The sequence below is a fragment of the Coturnix japonica genome, chromosome 1 (assembly GCF_001577835.2).
Source record: "Coturnix japonica isolate 7356 chromosome 1, Coturnix japonica 2.1, whole genome shotgun sequence".
In the NCBI taxonomy this organism is placed as follows: Eukaryota; Metazoa; Chordata; class Aves; order Galliformes; family Phasianidae; genus Coturnix; species Coturnix japonica.
Window position 1 is genome coordinate 42,950,681 of NC_029516.1, and position 22,717 is coordinate 42,973,397.

General features: G+C 36.7%; 1 protein-coding gene across 5 annotated transcripts in view; it reads right to left on the bottom strand.

Moving 5' to 3' along the window:
- Positions 1 to 1,628: 1,628 nt before the first annotated feature.
- The window catches only part of UHRF1BP1L (UHRF1 binding protein 1 like), a 51,090-nt gene continuing 30,001 nt past the window's right edge, over positions 1,629 to 22,717 (bottom strand). For 4 of the 5 annotated variants that reach the window (XM_015859001.2, XM_015859005.2, XM_015859014.2 and 1 more), the window contains 12 exons: positions 21,430 to 21,612; positions 21,235 to 21,332; positions 19,304 to 19,445; positions 18,385 to 18,578; positions 14,790 to 16,294; positions 14,184 to 14,359; positions 12,651 to 12,787; positions 11,080 to 11,230; positions 7,690 to 7,946; positions 5,665 to 5,773; positions 3,950 to 4,119; positions 1,629 to 3,244 (listed from right to left, as the gene is read on the bottom strand). In XM_015859001.2, the coding sequence (XP_015714487.1) occupies positions 3,119 to 3,244; positions 3,950 to 4,119; positions 5,665 to 5,773; positions 7,690 to 7,946; positions 11,080 to 11,230; positions 12,651 to 12,787; positions 14,184 to 14,359; positions 14,790 to 16,294; positions 18,385 to 18,578; positions 19,304 to 19,445; positions 21,235 to 21,332; positions 21,430 to 21,612 (3,248 nt within the window). In that variant the 3' untranslated portion in view covers positions 1,629 to 3,118. Of the gene's footprint in view, positions 3,245 to 3,949; positions 4,120 to 5,664; positions 5,774 to 7,689; positions 7,947 to 11,079; positions 11,231 to 12,650; positions 12,788 to 14,183; positions 14,360 to 14,789; positions 16,295 to 17,759; positions 17,886 to 18,384; positions 18,579 to 19,303; positions 19,446 to 21,234; positions 21,333 to 21,429; positions 21,613 to 22,717 lie in introns of those variants that run through there. The other variant, XR_001554349.2, reaches the window with a different exon arrangement.

Below are 22,717 nucleotides of genomic sequence, written 5' to 3' on the forward strand. Positions count from 1 at the left end.
CTCCTAGTGATTAACCTTTTTCTTGTACAAATGTGTTCAGAACCAGACCAATACAAGCACATTTTTTGTACAGAAAATGCATTCATTTGACTCACCCCATACCCATTCACTTTGAGCTGTTCACTTCTACAATATATCATTACATTTTGTACTTCTGGAAGCGTAGATTTGATAGAAGTTTTTATTACCACGTTCCCTGCACGTTTCATAAGAATAAAGGCAACCATCACCATGGGTTGTGGTATGTTTAATCCATGGACTGGAACAGTCTCTGTCATTAAGCAGAGACGGGGACATGGACATATTGGAGAGCAGCCAGGATCCACACAACTCTTCAGCAGACCTTATAGGAGTAGTTCTGAAAGGCTGTATAACTTTGATTTAAAATTGGTGCTTGTCATTATGTTAAGAGTTACTGTGAGAGCCGGAACAACGCGTGCCAAATGTTTCAATGACGGTGCTTGAGAAAGGGCATAGGCTCCTCAATGTCAGCCAACCTGACACTGTAGTAGACACAGTATTTCTGAACAAGCCAAATGAGTGCTAAGCTAACGGGTAGACAGGTTTAAATTGCCATAGAAAATGTAAAATAAAACTTGGTATCAGCTCGCTTGCAAACCTTCTGGAGTCAGTCTTCTACATACACTGAAGATCTCTTAACTGTTCCGTTTAGTTCTGTGCAGAATAAGAGGCCGTGATTCATTCAAGAGGCTCTACTGATGAAACATGTACCATACGTAGAATTCAAGGAGGTTATGAATATTAGCAGAGCCTTGAGAACAAATTAAGCCTTTTCATTTCATCTGAGGTCTTTAATTGCTATTTTTAGGATTACCTATTAAGGTTTCATTTAACTTGGTACTTTCAAACGCAAATAAACCTCTCTCATTACTTTTTCAATGGCAAAACTCATGTCAGAGCAGCACAGTACCATCACTCAGCAATGTGCAGCCCACCACCAAGCACACACTTCTGAACTGTCCGCCTATTACGCTCATTCCTACAAAACTGTCCTGAAAAGAAATGGATTCCGTTGTAATGAAGTGCAAGAAGATGAAAGAGAACTTCTGTATCTATGCTGGAAGAGCTGCTTTGTTTGGGTCGGGATTTTGGGTTTTCCTTTTTGCTAATAGGAGCAGGCATCAGCTTGTGCAGTAACACGGAAGAAGGGTCTGATATTGCTACTTCTGTTTAAAAACTAAACAAGTCTCAACGTATTATTCCATCATCACGCTGCTACACACCGTACACATTCCTTTCTTTAGAATAATCCTAGCTAGATCTTGGCAAGGGTAAATGGAGTTACAATTACCAACTTTAAGAGCACCGATCAGAAATCAACCAGTTGAAAACTCCTCCCCTGAATCTTATGTGATATCTCTGTAAACTGGGCTACCCGCGTCTAACACTCTGATGTCTTAAATACCCTTTAGAAATACACATATTAAGTTTCTGTATTAGAAACCATCACGCACACCGTATTTAGAATAAGATACACATTTCCATGGGTATTAAAGGGAGTTCCGGATTTTGAGCTGCAGGCTTTAAAATAGTGCCTGAACCAGTTCCTCCGTAAAGCCCCTGATTTAAAATTACACGCTTGCAATAACTTTGTACAGCAGTGAAAATTCTGCATCCTCCAAAAAGTTTTAATGAAAAGCAGTTTAATTTAAACCAGTCTGATGGCCTGAACACACAGAGTCAAACCGTGGGGTACTAAATACCTTCTGAGATATATCTACATTTATCTGCGGTATCTACAAACAAAATATCCCTCAGACGTCCCGTGGAGCAGAAGCAATTTGTGGCAGTAAATCAAAGATTCTCGTTGTCAGATTCAAGGTCACCGGTTAAATTATGCAGTCATTTTCACTTCTAGCAAAAACAGCCTCTTACAGGTATGCGTTTATTTGATGTTGTTATTTCCCCAACGGTTCAGAAGCACACTGATAACCTGTTTCACAGCATTGTGCTTTTTTTTTTTATTCACTCGTACCAGTTTTTAGCTGAAAATTGATTAATTTGTACAAATCACCCATGGTTGAAATTGCATAATTACATCTCGTGTAATCTCACAATTTTATAGGGTAATTAAATGCTTCTCTAAAGCTTTTTAATATATATGTGTATATATATATATTTATAATCAAAAAAGCAATATACAATTAATGAATCCTTGCAGGAATACCCCTCCCCCGCCCCCCACAAGCATTGACCTTACATATTTAAATACACTGGACCAAATCCTTGAGCATGTCTGATAAAGTTCACATAATCAGACGCAGATGCAAAATGGCTCAAAGTTCACCTTTCACAAACTGCTGGATCCTTCTGCAGGGTTACCTCCTCGTCACAGAGAGAGAAAAGCACGTGAGTGAATGTCTAAATTAGACCAGCTGTACAGATGTTGTGGGCTATCGTGCTGGAATAAAGTCCAGTAGTGCCCTCTTACTTACATTCTCCAGCATTGAATGTGGTATTTTAGGAACATGTGTGAAAAGGGTAAATGGAACACTATAGCACCAGAGGATTATTCTTAAAATCCTCTCTGGGCAAATTACATAGAATTCAGGGCCAGTTTAGGGCTATTTTAATTTTCAGTAGCTATACTATTCTAGGGGATCTAACGTATCATCATAGTGCAAATGTAACCTCCTATATAGAAACCGTCTAGTAATACTAGAACATAACCTTAACAAACAGAGGTGCAGTTTGTTAACGAGGCATGATACGCTTTACTCAGTTAAGCAACTGGGCACCTTCTTGCATTGCTGAGCTATCCAGTTTTCAAAACAAAAAACCCCAAACATTTTAAAAATGCCATCTCCTTTGTTAATACTGAAAGTAGGTGATATGATTTTTTTTTCTTCCTTAAATTAATAAAGTACGATATAAACTGATTTCTCCAAAGTCATTTCAGTTTAAAACGGGCTGAAAAAGGTTACAATATCTAATGACATTCTGAGAATAGTAACTATTTCAAAAACATTTCTTTTTTGTGATGAGAAAAGTTTTGCTTGTGACCAAAAAAAAACCATAAGTGCGCCTTCCAGCAACTGACAAGCAGTTCTTCAGATGCTGCAGTCACCTGAAGGTCTTGCACCAACAGAACACTGTCCTATTGATGATCAACATTCATCTTCTTTATACGATGAAGCAGGGCATCTTTTTCCATTTGGACCTCAGCAAGAGCCGCTTTAGCTTTGGCTAGTTCTTGTTTGAGACATTCATTTTCTTCAATAAGCTGAAACAGTTAGGTCAGAATAACGTGTTATTGGTATTTCTGGACACTGACAACATCCATGACAGTATCACTAAAATGAGTTGCACTGATAGTCATACCCACTGTTTGGGGAAGGTCTGTTACGGTCAGTGACCGATTCCCATTTAATGACGGCAGAAAATGGAAAGAACTGATGTAAGACCCCCAGATTCCATGTTTCAGTTATGCCATTTCCATTCTGGAGCAGAGTAGAGGTAACACTACGTTCTGAGGTCTAGGAATGGATTCTTATCCAGTGGAGAAAGAAAGCTAAACTGGTGTGTGAACTTTGTCACCATCAAATCAAAATCCAGACATGACTGACAGCTTAGTAACAACCTGACTCAGCCATCCAGTCCTTTGCCTTTGACAGTTGTGCTGTACAGGAACCAGGAAGATGGGGAGAAGGAATTACATAGTTTGTGACTTTCCCCTTCATAAAACTCCATCTGATATAAAGGGAAACAATTGGCCTGCAGTGTACTACCACTCTGTTTAAAAAGCAGTATTAAATTCATTTTGCACACCTACATACTGTGCCATACTATATTATCTGCAATTTATACTTTCCAACACAAACAGGTTTCTAAACACAAGTAAACCCTGGCTTACTCTCGGATAACTTAACAATTGTGATGATTGTAGCAACTCTGAGGGAAGGGGGAGGAAAAAGAGAATTCTTCATACCTCATTTTTGATGAAGTCAGCTGAATCTCTGTTTGATTTAACTGGGCTAGGAATTTCACAAGTAGTCTGCGTGGCTTGGTCCTGTGTTTTATGCCCTGCAAGTCTTGTTGCTTGCTGCGGTGCACTACTTGAATTCTTCATCTTTGATCCATCATTTACTCTTTGATTGTCTGTATCACAGAAAGATGCTTGAGAGCAGTGTTCACATTTATGTCTTGTTTTTAGAAATAAAATTTAATGAGCAGCAGCAGTGAATTAAAGCCACTTCAACAAATACACTTTTAATATCAGGCACGTTGGTATTTACCTTCCAAAATTAAATATAAAAATTGAAGTGAAACTGAAATAGAAGCCAAATACTTTTCTGGAGCAATAAAAAAAGGAAAGGAGGGGTAAGAAGTCACAATACACATATCTTCTAGCTCAAGAAAATCATCACATTTTTATACGGAGTGCTGTCATCACTATAGAGAATGCATTCTGAGTAATTAGCTATACAACAAAGACAACAGAGCTCGCCAATTTAAAAAGTATATTTGAATAACTGTATTTCAGATCTTCATTACCAGATGCCCAGAACACGTGTTGAAAATGGGGTAGAGGAGTGCACAAGTTTAAGAACTATTAATATTGCCACTGCAGTAATGTCTGCAGGCCCAAATCAGATCTGAGGACTGCATTTAAGTTTAAAGATGCTGGAATAAACATGCAAAATCAGGATTTTAAATTAAAAAAATAATTTAAATGGCTTGCTACTAAGGAAACATCCTAACTGAAGTGTACTGTAACATCAGGTTGGATGGGGTCCTGGGCAGCCTGGTCTAGTATTAGACATATAGGCTGGTGGCCCTGCATGTGGCAGGGGATTTGGAGCTTGATGATCTATGAGATCTCTTCCAACCCAAGCCATTCTGTGATCTATTCAAACATACTGCTGTACACCAAGTGTTAAACAAAGGCATTTTTCTCAATATTCCATTTTTTTCCCCCATTCTTCTAAATCCTCTTTTTAAATTACTCATTCCTCTCATGTTTAATATGTGAAGACGGCCAAGATCTGCCCCTGCTTTGAGCAAGCGGTAGGACCAGAATATTATTAATTATATTTTGACCTATCTGTAAAAGACAGCAGTTATCAGTATTTAGTATTTGCCTATATATGTAAGAAAGAAAACATATTATAAAAATTTCATAGAAGGTACCAAGTTAAATCTCTGTTTGAAATGCAAGTCTCAGCACAAACCTAGTCATCCTAGCCACGATGCTACCATAATATGCAAATTTAAAATACATACTGAACTTCTCAAATAGCACGTATTGTAAAACAGATTATCTGCTACCTGTAACTCAAGAAAAACTATAAAACAAGCAGATAGCTATCTTGTTGAATTGTAAAGAAATGCAGCTTCCTTCAAGGAAGAAATCTCAGGCATCTGATGAAGTGATGTGCACTGATGAAAGAAGCCCTGACAGTGTGTTATGCATATTCCTCACAGACAGATTCAGCTGCAAGTTGTTACCACAAACAACACTCTACTCAAAAAGGAGCATTTCTTCTGTGTGACTACACTCAGAATTCTATTGCAGCGCTACTGACATAAATAAACCACCAGTTACCTTTTCATTATTAGGTATTTTACTAAACAAATTCAAATACAGAATCAGTAGTAATTGGATTATAATATTGAGTTAACCACTGGCAGGAAGATACAAACCTCTAATGAAGAAAGAGCCATCATCATTTCTTTCTATCCAAAGTATGTCAATATGTAGCTTGATGGGTACCAGCTCACATGCCTTGAGATTTTCACGTGGACTATCATCCTGAAAAATACAAGGATCCAAAAATGAGTTTACTGGGAAATCAAAATTGCTAAGATGTTAAATAAAACATAAGTTTCTTTAATGACACTTGAAAGGGACAGAATTTTCTAATGGGATCTCCACTGTACTTCTGCTTTTTAATTAATTTATTTATTTTCCCGTGGATCACATTAAAGGTTTAAATTTATCTCTCAAGTAAGTCTGCTGAACTCAATATACACACAGTTTAGTTAAAATACTTCAAAGTATTTTCACAGACATTTCAGTAAGATTTAATCCCAACTGTGAAGACACTTTTTAGCTCAGGAGCTCTCGGAGTCAGAGATAAGAAGCCCACACTAAACAGTATCTGATTTTCCCCTGACCTATTTGAAGATTCAATGGCACAGCTACCACCCTTGACAGAACTTCATCATCTTAGAATTTAGTCTGGTATGGCGCCAGCTGCAATTCAGTTTATTATTGTACTCAACAGAAGGAAAACGTCACTAATTACTTCCTCTGGGGTTCCCCCAGGAAATCTTTATAGTTCTCTGTCCCTGCCAAGAAGGTTAATGCAGAAAAATCACACATATTATCATTAAGCACACAGCAAGAAACTGGATGAGGTGTAACTGTCAAAGTTCCTTGAACATTGCTGAGATCGCAGCAGAAAATACAAAAACAGATCATGAGTTTAAGGAAGGGTTTTTTCAATCTTATTGCCCATTTATTGGTGCACATTCCCAATCTCAAACAGCCATTCTCTCAGGAACCACTTGCCTAAGTCTGCTTTTTTGCCAATAAGGCAGCACAACCCTCATTTTCATCTTTAGGTGACTGTGTGTTAAAAACTTCCTTTCTCTACTTCAGTATTCACATTTGTGATGCACTGGAATCTGGGGAACAGATCCATTCTTAACAAATGTCCTTGTACTACTTCTGTTGTAGAAATAGCCCTGAAGGAGTGCCTACGGATCCTCAGGGGATGAAGAAGCTGCACAAAGGAGGGAGGGAACACTGATGCAGTCTGATATTCAAGTCTGAGCAGAACACTGTACAAACAACAGCTGATGTTCTTAGTCAAGAATGATCTTAACAGAATCAAGGCCTTAGCCTCAGACGCAGAATGTGAGCTGCTATTCCAGTTCACACTGTGTTCATCATTTACATGAGTGATTATTAATTTCTAAAGTAATGTTACAAGGATTTTTTATTATTACTGTTTCTAACTGTCCTCATTTCGGTATCCAATGGTTCTGCAGCACAGAACTCACCACTTCCTTTAGATGTCTGAAAGAATGTCTTCGAGGAGACCTGAGTAGCACTGTCCTCTTAGCCTTGCTATTTAAAGCTGCGGTGGTGAGAAGAGCTGCATTTAGTAACTGTTTCTAGGTAGGGCAGAACCTGAAAATCTGAGTTTGGAGAAACAGCACTCAAGAGGTCTGAACTGGAATTCTTGTTATCTTTTTCCTTCTATTAAACAGAACTGTCATTATGAAAACTGTCCTTTAAAGTAGAAGTTAACCTCAAAAAACTGTTTTGTAATGAAAATACCAGCACTCTGCTAATCAAAAAAGCCTAGTTTAAAGACAAAAAATGAAAACCAAACCCACACTTTCTTTAGAAATATTGAATACCTTACCCGTAATACTCCTAAACCGTGTCACTCTACGAAAGTGACAAGGAGAGGATGTTTAAAAAAATAACAAATAGTAATTTATGTAAATAGCTTGGTCATGCAGAGAATTCCTCTCTGGGCATACCAGAGTTAACCCCATCTATGGATTTTTACATTGTTTTAGTATTATCTAAAGACATTACAAAGCATGATAGCAGTAACTTTGAAGTTAACTGTATCCAGATTACCAAGTTATTATCAAAGAAATGAAAACACAATTTCTTTACAGCAGTTAAATAGCTCTTTGATAACATACTTTTAAATTAATCATCACATTAGAAACTTTTATCTTCATAGGCATCACTTCTGCAACAGCTTCATCTTCTAGAAAATGCTGAATGTTTGTGAGGGAAGACGTTAGAAATTCAGCACTGAAGTTTTCAACGTGACACTGAAGAAAACCATTCTTTACAGCCAGCAGAGAATGTATGACGGCACTAGGCCCACTTTCCCACCTCAGACTAATCTCAGGTGATGGTTTAACTGGCCCAGCCACGGCTTTAAAATCAGAACCTGTTGCAAAAGGAAAATAAATGTGCATTAAAATTTTGCAATGTACAAAAAGCAATTATGGTTCAATTATTTCCACCTCCATTCTCCAAATAGTTTTCCAAAAGTACTTTGGAAGTATTATTCAGGATAGTGCAGCATTGCACATACATACTAAGGTCAGACTGACTTTGTAACTACAGCACCTAAAAGTACAAAATGTTCAGTAACAAGTATTTGTACTTCTCTGTGACAAAAGAGACAACATAGGAGTATTGTTATACACAAAAGATTTGTATTTTCTCAGTGCCTTGACAATCAAAAAGCAACTATTTTCACATTTTTTTCCACCAACTCCTTCAATTTTAATTCAGAAACACCTGCAGGTCAGTTCACACTCTCAGGAAAGCAGGTATTCTCTTGGAAAGGCAGAATCTCCTGACACAGCAAGTTACTTGCTAACATACAGGAACATAAACAGCAATTAAGATAGAGAACGTGACCATATGTTCTTCTATTATTTGTAGCAGTAGATTTGAACTTCAAAAGAACTGACATCTCTTGTTAGATTCAGACTTTTTAACGGGCAAGGGCAATTGCAACATTCAACTGAACAGTTCTAGAAATTAAATAAAAGATTTAAGTTAATGAGATACGGAGATAATAACTCCAATAACCATTTGTACTTCAGAAAAAGAGGGTTCACCAGCAGAAATAAGTACCCCAAGGGATTTTTTTTTGAAGTCACATCCATCACTGCAATGGCTGACCTACTGAAATAATCTATATAACAAAAAGCAATTATGTTATGAAGCAAGCAGTGAAATTAGGAAGATAATTGAAAACAAAGTAACTCAAGTAAAACATCTGAATTTTATCTCTTTATATCAGTAGGGCATCCACCTGTTAAACAGATCTGAAGACAGAATTAAAATGAGTTTTTTCATAGAGATGCTTTCTCATTTAACCTGTAGTCAATTCAGCCAAACTGAATACATAGAAGCTCAGAAGTGGAAAAAAGAAGTAAATAAGATTAAACATAAAGATGGAGTAAAACTTCCTTTCTATTTATGTTCTTCTTGTAGAATCATAGAATCACAAGGTCAGAAAGGACCTACAAGATCATCTAGTCCAATCATCCTCCCATTACCATTGCTACCACAATCCACTAAACCATATCTCATAGCTTCTCATCCAGACACCTCTTGAACTCTGCCAGGGATGGCAACTCCACCACCTCCCTGGGCAGCCATTCCAGTGCCTGACCACACTCTGAGAGAAAAGGTTTTTCCTTAGGTCTAATCTAAACCTCCTCTGGTACAGCTTGTTTGTTGCCTGGGAGAAAAGGCCAAAACCCTCCTCATCACAACCTCCTCGTCACAAACATGTTGTATTTGTTACCCTTTACCTCTCTGTTTCAGAGATAACCTACTCTGAATTATCTGGCAAGCATTACAAAAACAATCAAAGAAACTAGAATGCTGGTGAGTTGCACATTAGCTATATTGCTTCTTGGTCACAGATTCCTACACAGTTTAAAGTACTGCACACTCTGCTGTTAGCAGTACATGTAACATCTAACTTGGGGAGAAAAACCAAAGAAAAACATATGTGTTCAGTAATGTTTATCCTGCACACCTCCAAATGGAAAAGAAAAAAGATGCTTCACAGAATTAGTATTGCTTCCTTCTGAAATTATGCACCCAGTTCACAAGGCACTTGGTTAAAATTCCAAGATGTCTCTGCTGATCACATTACATTCAGGAGACATAAGCTTTGTGATACATCACATCTCTACAGACATACTTAGGCTGCCTGTCAAAGAAAAGATGTTTGCATTACGTGAACAAAAAGTCACGTAAATGACACTGTTAATTGCTCCTGCAATGTTATAGTAACCACTCACAATATCATTGTATAAAGATCCAGGTTTTTGATACTCTAAACCAGAAGCAGCACAGACCAAAACTGTAGAAAACCAGGCAATTATTTCATAAGTAACACTGGCACTCTGCTTGGTCAAATTATAGGCTTGAGTGGTGGGTCCAGGAGAACCTCATGAGGTTCAATAAAACCAAGCGAACAGTCTGTACTCTACAGTGTTTCTCTTCCTCTCAGGAATATTTAAGGACTTTAATACCTAAATCCCTTCTGTCTGGATTAGAGCTACAAAAAGTTGCAGCACGTTGTGGTCACTTCTTTGTTGTTGTTCTTCTTCTATTTGCTCCCCCTTGCTTTCATAAGGACATGACAGATAACCAAACCTGTCTGCTAATGCATGAACCAACAGTCAGATATAAATCCTCCCCTGCTGGACCTCCCTCTTGTCTTTAGATGCAAGAACACAACTGCAACATCATACAACAGATGCTCTGGCAGCAGCTGCTGGCAAACACTCAGGTTACCAGTAAATTTTTTGTTTTGTTTTATATTACCTAGGACATCAAGGACTGCATCACCAAGCTTCCTGAAGAAAATCTACACTGCTGAAAGGCTGGAAATAAATGGCAGTCAAGCACTGCTCTAACTTTTTTCCATGAAAGGAGCTGAACCAGAAACAAGAGGCAGGTGCACTGGGGATCCACCCCAAAAACCTTACAGTGCAGATCTGGCATCCAGCAATCTGTGTAGAAGGCTGGCAAAGGGGAGGAAAACAAACTGTGACAAAGTGGCATGCCAATAGAGGAAGCCAAGAAAAAAACCTCACAGTATGAACTAGGTTTTCTGGCAGAGAATGTACACCCAAGAACAGCTCTGACTTAATACAGTGATTGATCTAGTTGTGCCAATACATGGCATGAAACTACATTCGCATCAAGATTTAGGGAAAGAAAAGAAAGAAAGGAATAAAAGGCCATTATGGTGGCTCATCTTTCCTGGTAAAGAGTCAGTTTTCACTTTTCTTAAAGCATAAATTATAAATTAGCTTAATCCGTGGGCTTAATTTAACACACAGAAAGCATTCAGTAACAGTCTTTTAAGACAAAGTACAATTAAGCAAAGTATCATTTGAGCAGTAACGGAACTCCATCTTGATAAAACCATAACAAAATGTAATGCAACTCAAATGAGCTTGAAAAAAAAGCACATTAATCATGAGAATTCAATGCAATACATGTTTTGGTTTTTTAATTGAGATCTCACTGTTAGTTCTTACCCACGGTCCTGTTGCAAAGATAGTGTCGAACACTGATGTTTCCAAGCTGATTTGGTATCACTTGGTTGACCTGAAGGCATATTTCTGTGTCTTCCCCTCTGATGTCAATTTCACCATTAACACCAAATATTTGGAAAACCACAACAGACATCTGTCAACAAAAATAAGATAAAAAACAAAGATTCAGATCAAATTTATATTGTTTATGTCTGTGAAGTTGCCTAAACTTTCTCCCCTCTCTGAAAAAGAAAAGAATCTTTATATCCATAAGTCTTGCTCACAGAAGGTGTCTTCATTTCTTCTTCTCTTTTTGCACCCATTGGATTGACAATGGGTTAGTTCAAATGTCTGTTCAGACAAGAATCTTGTATTCATAACCCAACATAACAATTCAGAACTGGCCAAAAAAGTCCTGAGTCAGACTCTCCCCACTCTTGATATGTGACCTGTTTTCTAACGATGTGCTGAACTTCCTGCATATCATAAGCGCAACAATACATTTTCAGTGCTGAATCAGACCAAGATAAAGAACCAAGACAGAAACAAAACTTCAGCAGTCTGCACAGTAGTCAGTTCTTTTTCCTCTATCTGCAGCATCTTTCGAAAAAAAGTAAAAGCCAGTTTCAATAGACAGCTTTGGTATTAGAATATATACATCTATCATCATTACTACAAATTTGGGCTCCATTTTCTTTTCTTTTTCCATGGTATATTCTGCAAGTAGAACAAACATTCCAGCATATATTTGCATAACAAGCTGCATGAACTTTGTACTCTCCATGTTATTCATATGCACAAGTGGCTGAGAGCTTATTTGGAAGGAACCAATTGTTCAAATGAGCCTTTTTTTTTTTTTTTTTTTTTTCATTAGTTTTTATTTTTAAATGAAAATGAAATTCACTCCATTTCATTTGACCCGTACATCCCTGGGTTTCTGGTTCATGACCTTATCTGATACAAGAATATAACTGAAGAAGTACCGATTAGTGTAAAGACCAAGAAGGAGTAAGTAGATAAGCAAATGAAAAAATGTGGTGCTTACATGGTGTCTCAGGTAGAGGATATTTCCCTAGATCCCCTGTTCTTACAGTCCTCACTAAATTCTGGACATAATTCTGGACAAAAATCATCTTTCATCTGAGCCAGTAGGACCACTGGCAAGCCCCTGTTTGTAAATACTACAGAATGCGAAACATCTCCACCTAAGAGACGTTTGAGTTATAATGGTTAATCTATACTCTGTGAAAAAACTTTTTACCATATTCAATACCTATGAGCATATTACAAAATACTGCTATGTACAAAAACTGAAAGATTTTCTGGCATTTTAAATTAAAATGGCTACTATAATTTATTAGTGACAGTTACAGAGGAGATAACATGGATAGAGAACTGTCAGCATAACTTGGATTATTCATTTGTACTTAACTGCTCCAGATCTACAGGCCTACATTGCACTAACAAAACCTCCCCAAAGTACTTGAAAATCCCCTCAGAAAGTATTCATTTCTGCTTAATTTTCTTCTTTAATTTACTGAACCATGTATTCCAATGGAATTCAAGAGCATTACCATTTCTTCATTAGTCTCGTGGGCATTCTCTGAAGCAGCACTCATGGCATCTGGAGATGACCCATCACAATTTTCAATCACTGTGCCTCCTTCATGGGCATTTTCTGATGGGCTTTGATAGTTCGTGGCTGTAATACCTTCCACACACACACATCAGAAAAAATGCAAAGTTAGCACAGCATAGCCTGAATCAGCATTGCATTAAGAATAAAGTCAGAGTCTGATACCAAATGCATACACAAACTCATTTTTTAAAACTGAATTGAATAGCTTATTAAACAAATACCTATGACTGAGCTACCAAATCTATTCCTCACACAAAAGAGGAATGCAATTAGGGCAGGGTGGCGACAGAAATGAAATGGTGCGCTACATGGATTGCCTGAATATTTGTGAAGGGCCTTTCTTAGTTTTCTAAATCAAATATCAATCTAATTCAGCAGAAAAAAAGTTAAGGACTACAAGGTGTGTAACTAGAATACCACACAGCACCTTAAAAGCAAATGCAGTTTTATGGTCAGTGAGATATGTATATATTTTTTAATTAGAGTGATCACTGAGGTTATTGTTTCCTTGACAACTAGGAAGAACGCAGACTTAACGTGTAGTTTAAATAGTGTTTAAGTTAAAAAGACATATGAAGGTTATTAAAAATTGAAGATTTATTTTATAGCATACTCCTACATATGCAGGAATACTCCTACAATCCAAAGCATATAGCAGGTTTGCAAGTCAAGAGTTATTATTCTTTCTTTTTGTCCTAGAACAATAAATCTATAGAAAAAATTACTGTCATTCTAATTCAAAAGTAGAACTCATTAGAAAACAGGTACCGATAATGCCTACTTATATTTCCTGACATTAAAAAATTACTTCATCAGTTACATCATTAGTTGCACAAGTTCACAATGCTGCAGACCATTTAGAGACAATTGCTATACTGATAAATTCCTTCTTTCACACAGATCCAAACCAAAGGCTCACACATAGATGAGCAAAACTTACACAAGTATTTGCTGTTACACAGTCAGCAGGTATGAGCTGCTTTATAAAGAATGAGCTGCAAGTAGACTACCAAATTATCTGCCAGGTTGCACGACAAGTATTAATGAAAATCTTTTCTCTTTTTTTTTTTTTTATTCCTCCCTTCATTTACTCTTAAAGCTCCTTTACCACTTCAAGTGTATTTCAGGGCACAAGTCTGTTAAAAACTTACAGCTGAAGCAAGTGCTTAAAGCAAAGCAGGAAATAGTTTGCTTAATTCAGGGTTCCAACACAGCACTGCAATGCATTAGAGGCAAAAATTACATAGTGCTTAATTTAAGTTGCACTATCTAAGCTATAGCACATGCAATTGTTTCCCCTTAAGATGAATTGTTGTGAAAATGCTTGGTATTACTCACTAGTGGAGCTACCAGAAATAGTGCTGTAACATATTTAGGATTTGCCACACCACAATCCATCTGAGAATTATTTTAGTAACGAACAACATTTTCATGCACTGCTTAAAAACATTTTGTTAAGTGTATTTACCTTTTTCTAGAAAGCTTTGGCTATCACTTCCATCACTCTCTATTAAATGCTCCTCTAGCATCATACTATCAATAGAGATGGTATCCAGAGAGACCTGTGACGGACTTCTTTTCATATTCTTGTAGGAAACAGAGAATGCAGGAAGGCTGGATGGGCAGCGTTCCTTAGGCTTTGCACTTTGAAACATAAAGACATAAGGAATTACTTTTTCACCTTAAGGGAATTTCCTAGAATTCAGTTTAGAAAAATCATCTAATCCAGGCAAAATAGAAAATTAAACATTATTTTACAATTCTTTAGCATGGAACAGACAAGCAAAGAAACAACATGCATTCCTGTATGCATGTCAATATTTTCCTCAAGATATATTTTGTAACATTTGAATTGAAAGTTAAATAAGTTCTTTAAACCAATAAATTTTATTTTCACTTTTATCTTTTACTGAATGCTACCTCGTATCTTCGGAATTTATATTCTTAGAAAAATTTCATCTACTAGATGGTAGATAGGTCCACTTTCATTGATCATTATCAGAAAGAAATGGATAAGAGTGAGAAATATTTCTGAAACAGCAGTAAAACTGATTTAGTATTAGATATTCTATACCTTGATGAAGACTGGGATGCAAACATTCTAACTGAAGTCACCTTTTCTTTGTTGATTTCAAGCTCTTCGGATTCTAAGGCAGTTTCTGTTTCCAAGTCAGTGACTTGGTTAAGACAGGCTTCAGTTGTACCTTCCAGCTCATTTAACTTATTTGAGAACATATTTTTGTCATCCTCTTTATCAATGAAAAATTCTGTAGAGTCTTCTCTCTTACTTGAAATGGACAGTGAATCCCTACGATGCAAGCCACTTCTGTCACTTAGAGGCCCATAGACCTCCTCTGAATCGCTTCTACTAAAAAGCCCACTGCTTCCACCTTCACTGGTATCTCCCAAACCTTTATCTGATGCATCATCTGAAAACGACGTTCCTTTCTGAAAATCCACAGTACTGTCTGATTTAAACAAAAGAGGATCCATTAAAACGCCTTTAACTTCAGCATTCACAGGCTTACAGTCAGATACATAGTCACTATTATTAATACCAGCTTGTTCCATCTTATTATTGACTAATTTGTCTTCTGAAGTAAGAGCTTCCCCGTCTCCCAAAGGAGAGAGCTCTGATGCAATGGGACTTCCGTCTTCCACAACTGGAGACTTACACGGGTTTCCCTGAGTCACTGGGTGGAGTAGTAAGGCTAATTCTGCACTTTTCAATAGGAACCCAATGCAGATATCTGTTTGCTTTGCAGGTTTTCCTGTCACTGCTTCTACATCATTCCTTAAGTTTTCCAGGAGCAATACAAGAGATTCATGGAGAAACAGCAAGAAAAGATACTGGTAATGATTGATCTGCACGCTTACATGTTTTTGAACATGGACAAGAACATGCACATCTGCATCAGAGGAAGAGCTTTCGGAGAGCAGTGCTGAAGTGTCTGAGAAATGAGACATCTGAATGCCATTGGCCAAGGGCTCTGTCTCAGTGCTGTAATATTCTCTCAGAAGTTTTTTGCGTTGCAGTCTATTAGCAAGATCACTAGATTCACTTTTTGGAATGCTAGAAGTTTGCTGATTGTGTGATAAAAGCTCTTTTTGTGACTTTGCAAACCGTAGCGGCTGGCAAATCCAAAGTGAAAGAGGGAACGAGTCCACAAAGCTTACTGGTCGCCCCTTCCCACTTTTTGTTCCTTCATAATCTATCCAAAACTGAGAAAAATGCAAAGCCCAAACATCAGTAGCTGCAGATGTCTTTAACGCATACTTATTCAGTCTGGGGATGATATAGCCTTTGTAAACATCATGCATTTTAGTATCTTGTTCATGAGCATGTCTCTGGAAGATTGGATGCAGGAGATTAAAATTCTTCTGGGACTTAGGAAACGTTGTGAAAGTTCTGCTAAAAAATTCACAGTCTTTGAAGTTCTGAAACAAAGCTTCTAGATCAGAGTGCCGGCAGTTTGGCGAGTATCTTGTATTTGTTGCAATCATCTCTGAACTTTGAATGGAAAGTGCACGAGGTTGATCTTTGTGAATTTCAAGTTTATTTTCAGCTGGGATTATGAACTACAAGAGAGAAATAGATTTCATCTAGTTATAAAGATGTAAATTAACTATACAATTAGAAAATTAATAATAGCAGCCACCACAAGAACTATAACATAGGAATATAATCATAATTATATGAGAACACAAGTACACTAACAAAGGAACAAGGTCTCATGTTGTTCCTGATGGGGGAGGAGTGAAAAGGGCCTAGTGCCTCATTGCACACAAAAGGCCCTCAATCCATAACACAAGGATAAAAGTCGGGCTTGGAAATTATCATTTATATTTCTTCTACTTTTTAAAAAGTATAATGTGCTATCTAAAACTCAATGCTTTTACACAAACATATTGGACTCAAGTTTTTCTTCTCCAAAGGACTTAGATTTAGGACAGCTACGTTAGGCTAAATTTTCTCATTTCTTAGTTCAAATGAGAAATGGGTTGGTAGAAAATTCCTCCAAGTGTTCAAAGTATTTAAAACTTTGAACTCAAAATTTTAGTTCTGTTGTTCTATATCTGTTTTGTCAGATAGGGATTTTCCATGCACTGAATACACTTTCATTTGCATTGTAAAGTTAAAAACAACTATGCTAACACAGGTCATACTCTTAACATTGTAGAATACAAAAGAGATGGCGTGTGACAATTATCTGAAAAATGTATTTTTTTGTTAAGAAAATAAATAAATCAAAGTACACTCCAACTTCTAAAAATACTCAAAATATGAGAGTATTCTAGACATACTTTTAACCTGAATACCTTTAGTTTGAGTTTTAATGGAAATGAGTATTTAATGCCTGTTCCTGTATCTGATTTTTCACTCTGCCCACACCAGCCTTGCTAGTATCAGTGATAACATCTTGTGTTATAACATCTTCATATTCTGTCTAGAAAGATCAGAGAAAAAAATGCATCCTAAAGACGCATAAAAGATGGAAGTGACTAAGCCTTCTAAATAAAAAGACTCAGAACAAAATAACCAAATATATAGGTAACTAGTAATGAAGTATTATCTGCAAATATTGCACACATCAGTAATAAAGATTCATAACTCATTAGAAAGAAAAAAATAATGCAATTAATATATAATTAAATAAATAGTATGAATCAGAGTTTGAGGAATTTATGGGTACTTCAGTTCTACCTTCTCTTAGTTTAGTGGGCTATTCACATACAGTCATTAAATATTTTATCAGCCTGTATTTGTAGCTGACTGGTTGTTAGCCCTCAATAATCTTTTCATTCAGCACCACTTCATCACACCCTTTTAGAGATCTATTTAAACATGCACTTAGAGCCTTAGGAATGCAACAATCTTTCCATAAGCTGCTAGAATTTTAGAACCCTTGAAATCTCTCCTGTGGACATTATTGAAAAGATGGTTTTTTCACCCCTGAACCTTGGAAGCAGATACCTAGTGCAAATCAAGCAATAAAAAAAAAAAAAAAAAAAAAAGACACAAAAAACTGATGGCTTGACAAACCTTCGCTTTCAAAGAAGATGACAAGGAAGACAAAAAGCTGATGTACAGCTATAATATCTAATGCCATTCTTCTGGAATAAACATGCAGAGAACAGACTTCTGTACCTGAACTACAGCAAAAGGCCACTGTGAAACAGAAAATGGTAAAAGTGGGTTTTGGAGAAGGACAAATGCTTTCAGATGGAGTAGTTTCTTTACCCTAGACATTCTCTAATAAGACAAAAGAGCTCTGATATACTACAACCAGAGGAACAAGGAATGTCCCTTGCAAACATGAGGTTAATATTAATCATCAAGTTGTTTTTTTTTTTTCTTTTGCAGTGTAAGCTTTACTGAACACAATGAAATAAGTATAATGAAATATTTTTTGTTAATAGTCTCAATTTGGATCGTCAACTAAAAGGGAACAAAAAATAAAATAAAATAAATCCACAGGACATAGATGAATTAGTACCAAGAAAGATGCATGCCTTCAAATCATATACACATAGTTTTCCTAGAGCAATGCAGTTTGCTGCATGGGTTGTTTGTTCATTTATTCCTTAAGCTCCATGGCTAATAACTTTTCAGAGTAAAAGTATTTTCTTCCAAAGAACCTCAAACTCCCTCAGCAACAGCATTATACCTTTAACATTAGTCCATCAACTCTGACATCAACATGTTCATCCGATTTTGAATTGTCATTTAACTTGTACATGGCCATGAACTGAATGAGACTCTGTTTCAAATCCAATACAAACTGGTTTAGCCAAAGAATACTTCTCTCATCCAGGGTGAACTGTAAAGCATTCAGCTGGCCATACAAATTTGGGCAAGGAACTAAAAGAGAAGACAAAACAAAATAATTAGAACACACAAAACATTAAGAGGTTTTGTGAGTTTTGTTTGTTGTTTTCTTTAAAATAAACACAGAGTCCTATTTTCATTTGTATTTTACATCAGAGTAACAGAAACCCACGCTTTTGGATAGGGGATGCTTAAAGTGATATTCCTTTCCCTCACCCGAAGCAACAAATTGAATTTTTGACTTTAAATTACTAAGCTACAATGAAATCAGATGAGAGGAGGAAGATGTCCTGATTAACAAAGAAGGGCAGGACCAAGGAGATTTGCTGCCCTCATGTTCCATCCCCAAGAAAACCACTGACATTTCTGTAATATGGAACAGGGACAGCTCGTAACACTCCCTAAATGAAATCAGCTCCTGCAAATCTTTCTTTGCATCTTAGATATAACTACGGTAGTTTGAGCTTTTATATAGCCAGGCAGTGTAACTACAGAAACAGTGTGTGATGAAGAATGAGTAATGTCTCAGTAAAAACATTACATGTATTTTCAGACTTAGTAAACAATGTCTGCAAAAGCCAGTATTTATAGGGATTTGTGAGGAGTAGAAATGAAGCAGTGTTGTGTTCTATTCATTTAAAAAAAAAACCAAAACATTAACTATTTTTAATCGCCAACCTGGAATCAATATTAAGCTTCATAAAGGTGAAAATTACATACAAGATTTATATATTGATACAGAAAAATATGTATCTTACTAGGAAAGTCCTTTCCATCTGGATAGTAATATTCAGTGAATTCAATATGAATAGCTGGCATTTCTGGTGGGAGATAAAGTGACTTCTTATTGCAAGAGACCAAAGTTTTAGGGGAAGAACGACACTGATCCGCCGTTGAGACCTGCAGAAGATTAACTTCATTAATACATTACATTTCATATTAATTAAGCAGATGTGGCTGCAAAGCTTTCCCCCTAGCGGGTAACATTCTACTGCTCTCATATGTAGACCTGCAGCTCCATGAAGCCAAAACAAGAAATATTTGCCTTGTAATAGAAAGAGTCTGCATACAAGAACTGCACAAGAAAACTATGTAGCATTAATGGTGCCTGATCTCTCATTCTTGTGAAGCAGGTCACTTTCAAAGGCATTCAGTAGAAGCCTAGAGTAAACTGGGTTTATTGGAAATGCTACAGTTTCTGTATAAGCAATTAGGTTAGAACATGGCATATTTGTATACTAGCTCTCCAAAAGCATACCATATCTAGATGACATAGGATAAGTTAGATAAATTTGTTAACCAAAAGTGTTATAATGTCCTTGCACTTCTAAAAGGACAAATTCCAGCATGTGGGCCAACTGCGGACTGCATACTGCTAAGCAAGCTGTTCAGCATGTTCCTAGCAGGGATGCATAAGTTCAGCTGTGTCCAGAGGTCTACTCTACAGGAGAATCAAAACATCCCAGAACAAAAACCTACCATTTCTATTTTCTTCCCATCAAGGAAGAATCAAGGAAGAGGTCACACTGTGATACATATTTGACTCAAAATTTCATTAAACACACCACAGTTAAAAACATACACTTCCAAAACAGAGCACTTTCATCCAACACTTTGCAGGTCTCGTTGCTAATCTAAAGTTAGACAAGTTTTTAGTATTGAATGTATGATGATCTATTTGTATTATTTTCACTGGAAATAATAAATAGATAACCTTTATAAGCCTGCTTCACTCCACATAGATGTTTTCAAATTGCAAATATCTCTGTATTAATACAGATTTAAAGTAATGGCACAGATAGGTCTATCCAGGAAAACAGCTTTTTGTAAATTGTATAGAATAAATGACATTTAAAACACTGAAAAGGTAGCTGTGTAGGAAGGAGAAGACAACAAGCATCTGAAGAGCAGAAGACAAAAGAAAACACTGACAGTACAAAGTGATATTATAAAAACACTTGAAACCCAGGTGAAGGCTCCTGGAAGCAAGCTCCAACGTCCTACACTACCAGAAATGATAGAGCTAAAAGCCCTGGAAACAGGAGCAAGAGCAAGGAGAAGTAACAGTGACTAAGGGAACACACTAGTGGCATTTTTGTTACGATCTGAAATTTGGAGTAGGTCCTCCAATACTACTATAATTCCACCATTATATTCCTTCTCCAGTTGCCTTGTCTGCACCATAAACAAGCGACTAAAACTGCTAACTGAAACAAATAAAAAAATAATGGTTAAAGAATACTCTGAATTTCACTGTGTGAAAGAGGTGTTGGAGAACAATAAAAACCTTCATTTAACATTTCATAAAAAAAAAAACCAAACAAAAAGAAAACCTATGCACTTTGAAAAAGATAACAGTAAGAGAAGCATGAAAAAACTAAAAAAAAAGAAGAACACATTAAAATTCTGGGTAACTAAGAAAGAACAATGAAGGGTGAGAGTGTCAGGATTTGAGGTATGGCAGGAATTGCACCTGAAACATAATTGTGATAAGTTACCTACTAAGTCAGTAATGAAATATCCACCAATTTTAACAAAGTAGAAGTCAGTCCATGATGGTCTAATCCAGTAATGAATGGAAAGACTTCTAGTTAATTTCAATGGACTTTGGATCTCTCCCTGAAAAAATATATTTACATAGGAGTCAATGTCAAAGTAGCGCCAGGTCTCTAAGCTTAAGGAAGCATACCTGATATATATTGAAATCCGCAAGTCTAACCACAACAGGACTAGACATCAGTTTGCCCTTTGGCTGCTGGGAAGTTCCTTTCAGTGTCTGTTCCTTGCCTGTAGGAAAGTGGTGGAATCAATGAAAACAACAGCCATTTTCAGGATAGTTTTAATAGCTAATGGAATTAGACCATTAGTGATACAAGCAAAGTACCTGTTTGTGGCTTTTGAGGAGATACAGCAGGTGGTGATGTGTCAGGAGAACCTACACCTTGATCCTTCACAGCCTGCTTAAGCAATTCAACATTACTTTTGAATTCATTTAATAACTCTTGGGCCCACCCACTTCTGGCTTTAGTGGCATCACTATAGTGCATCCAGTGATTGCAGCTGTCTCCTGAAAACAAGAGGAAAATATTAATTCACTTAATATGCAAACAAGCTTCTAACGGTGTAACAAATTTTCACTACTTCACTATTAATCCTTATTCAAAATATAATCCCTTCGTGTGCTGGAATTACAGAACAATAGAAGTTAAAACAGATGTTATAACAAGTTATATACTGCATAAAAATCAAGTCATGCAGCTTCATAAATTCACTCATAAAATGACTTAATATCGCTACCTATCTTTTAACACCACTAACTAATGCTGAAAAACATTGGAATTTCTAGTCCAGAGAAATTTGCTGACATGTTGATTTCTGATGTCAGAAGATGCAAACAAAACCATCTGTTTCAGGAAAAAAAGGGTGAGAGCTAGTAACAGGAAAACATTCCCATACTCACTCTTTCTTATCTTAATTTTACCACCAAAACTTTAGTACAAAGTTGTTGCTGGTCTCTTTTCAGAAGTGTACTGTTAGTTTTGTTTCTCTAGCACATTTATGGCATGCAACCAAGAAGATATGCACAATAAGACACAGCCTTAAAAATAAAAAAAGTATTTCATTCCTGACATTTTTTTATTGATAAAGCATTTAAACAACTGAAACAAACTGAGAGCCCTTCTAACAGACTCCGTAAATACAGACTACTAATCTGTTCAATAATAAGTGCACAATACAATTAACTTCTACCAAGTGTGATGCACTGTTCTTCAAATATCAGCATGTGAAAACTTGCTTCATTTTCAACTAACACTGGAGATGAGTAAATATGGCTGGTATTAAAGCAGGAAAATGACTTGGGGAAAAATATTTCATTTTGAGTCTGAATGTGAAGACTTCTACATGGAAGACACTGCAACAGAGAAATGTACCACAAGGGATGACATTTCACCCCATCCGCCTGCCCTGTAGTGTTTTCTGATGGTTATTTCTATCTTTCTACCTAAGAAAGAAGAGGGAAGAAAACAACAAGAGTGCAAGAAGGCAGAGGTACATTAAATTCAAGTCCATGAAGCTGTGTTTTTCCAAAACAGGGATAAAGTGGGGTCACCTCAAACATCTGTACACAACTACAGGACAACAGCATCAGAGGGAAAGGTCTCATACACTTC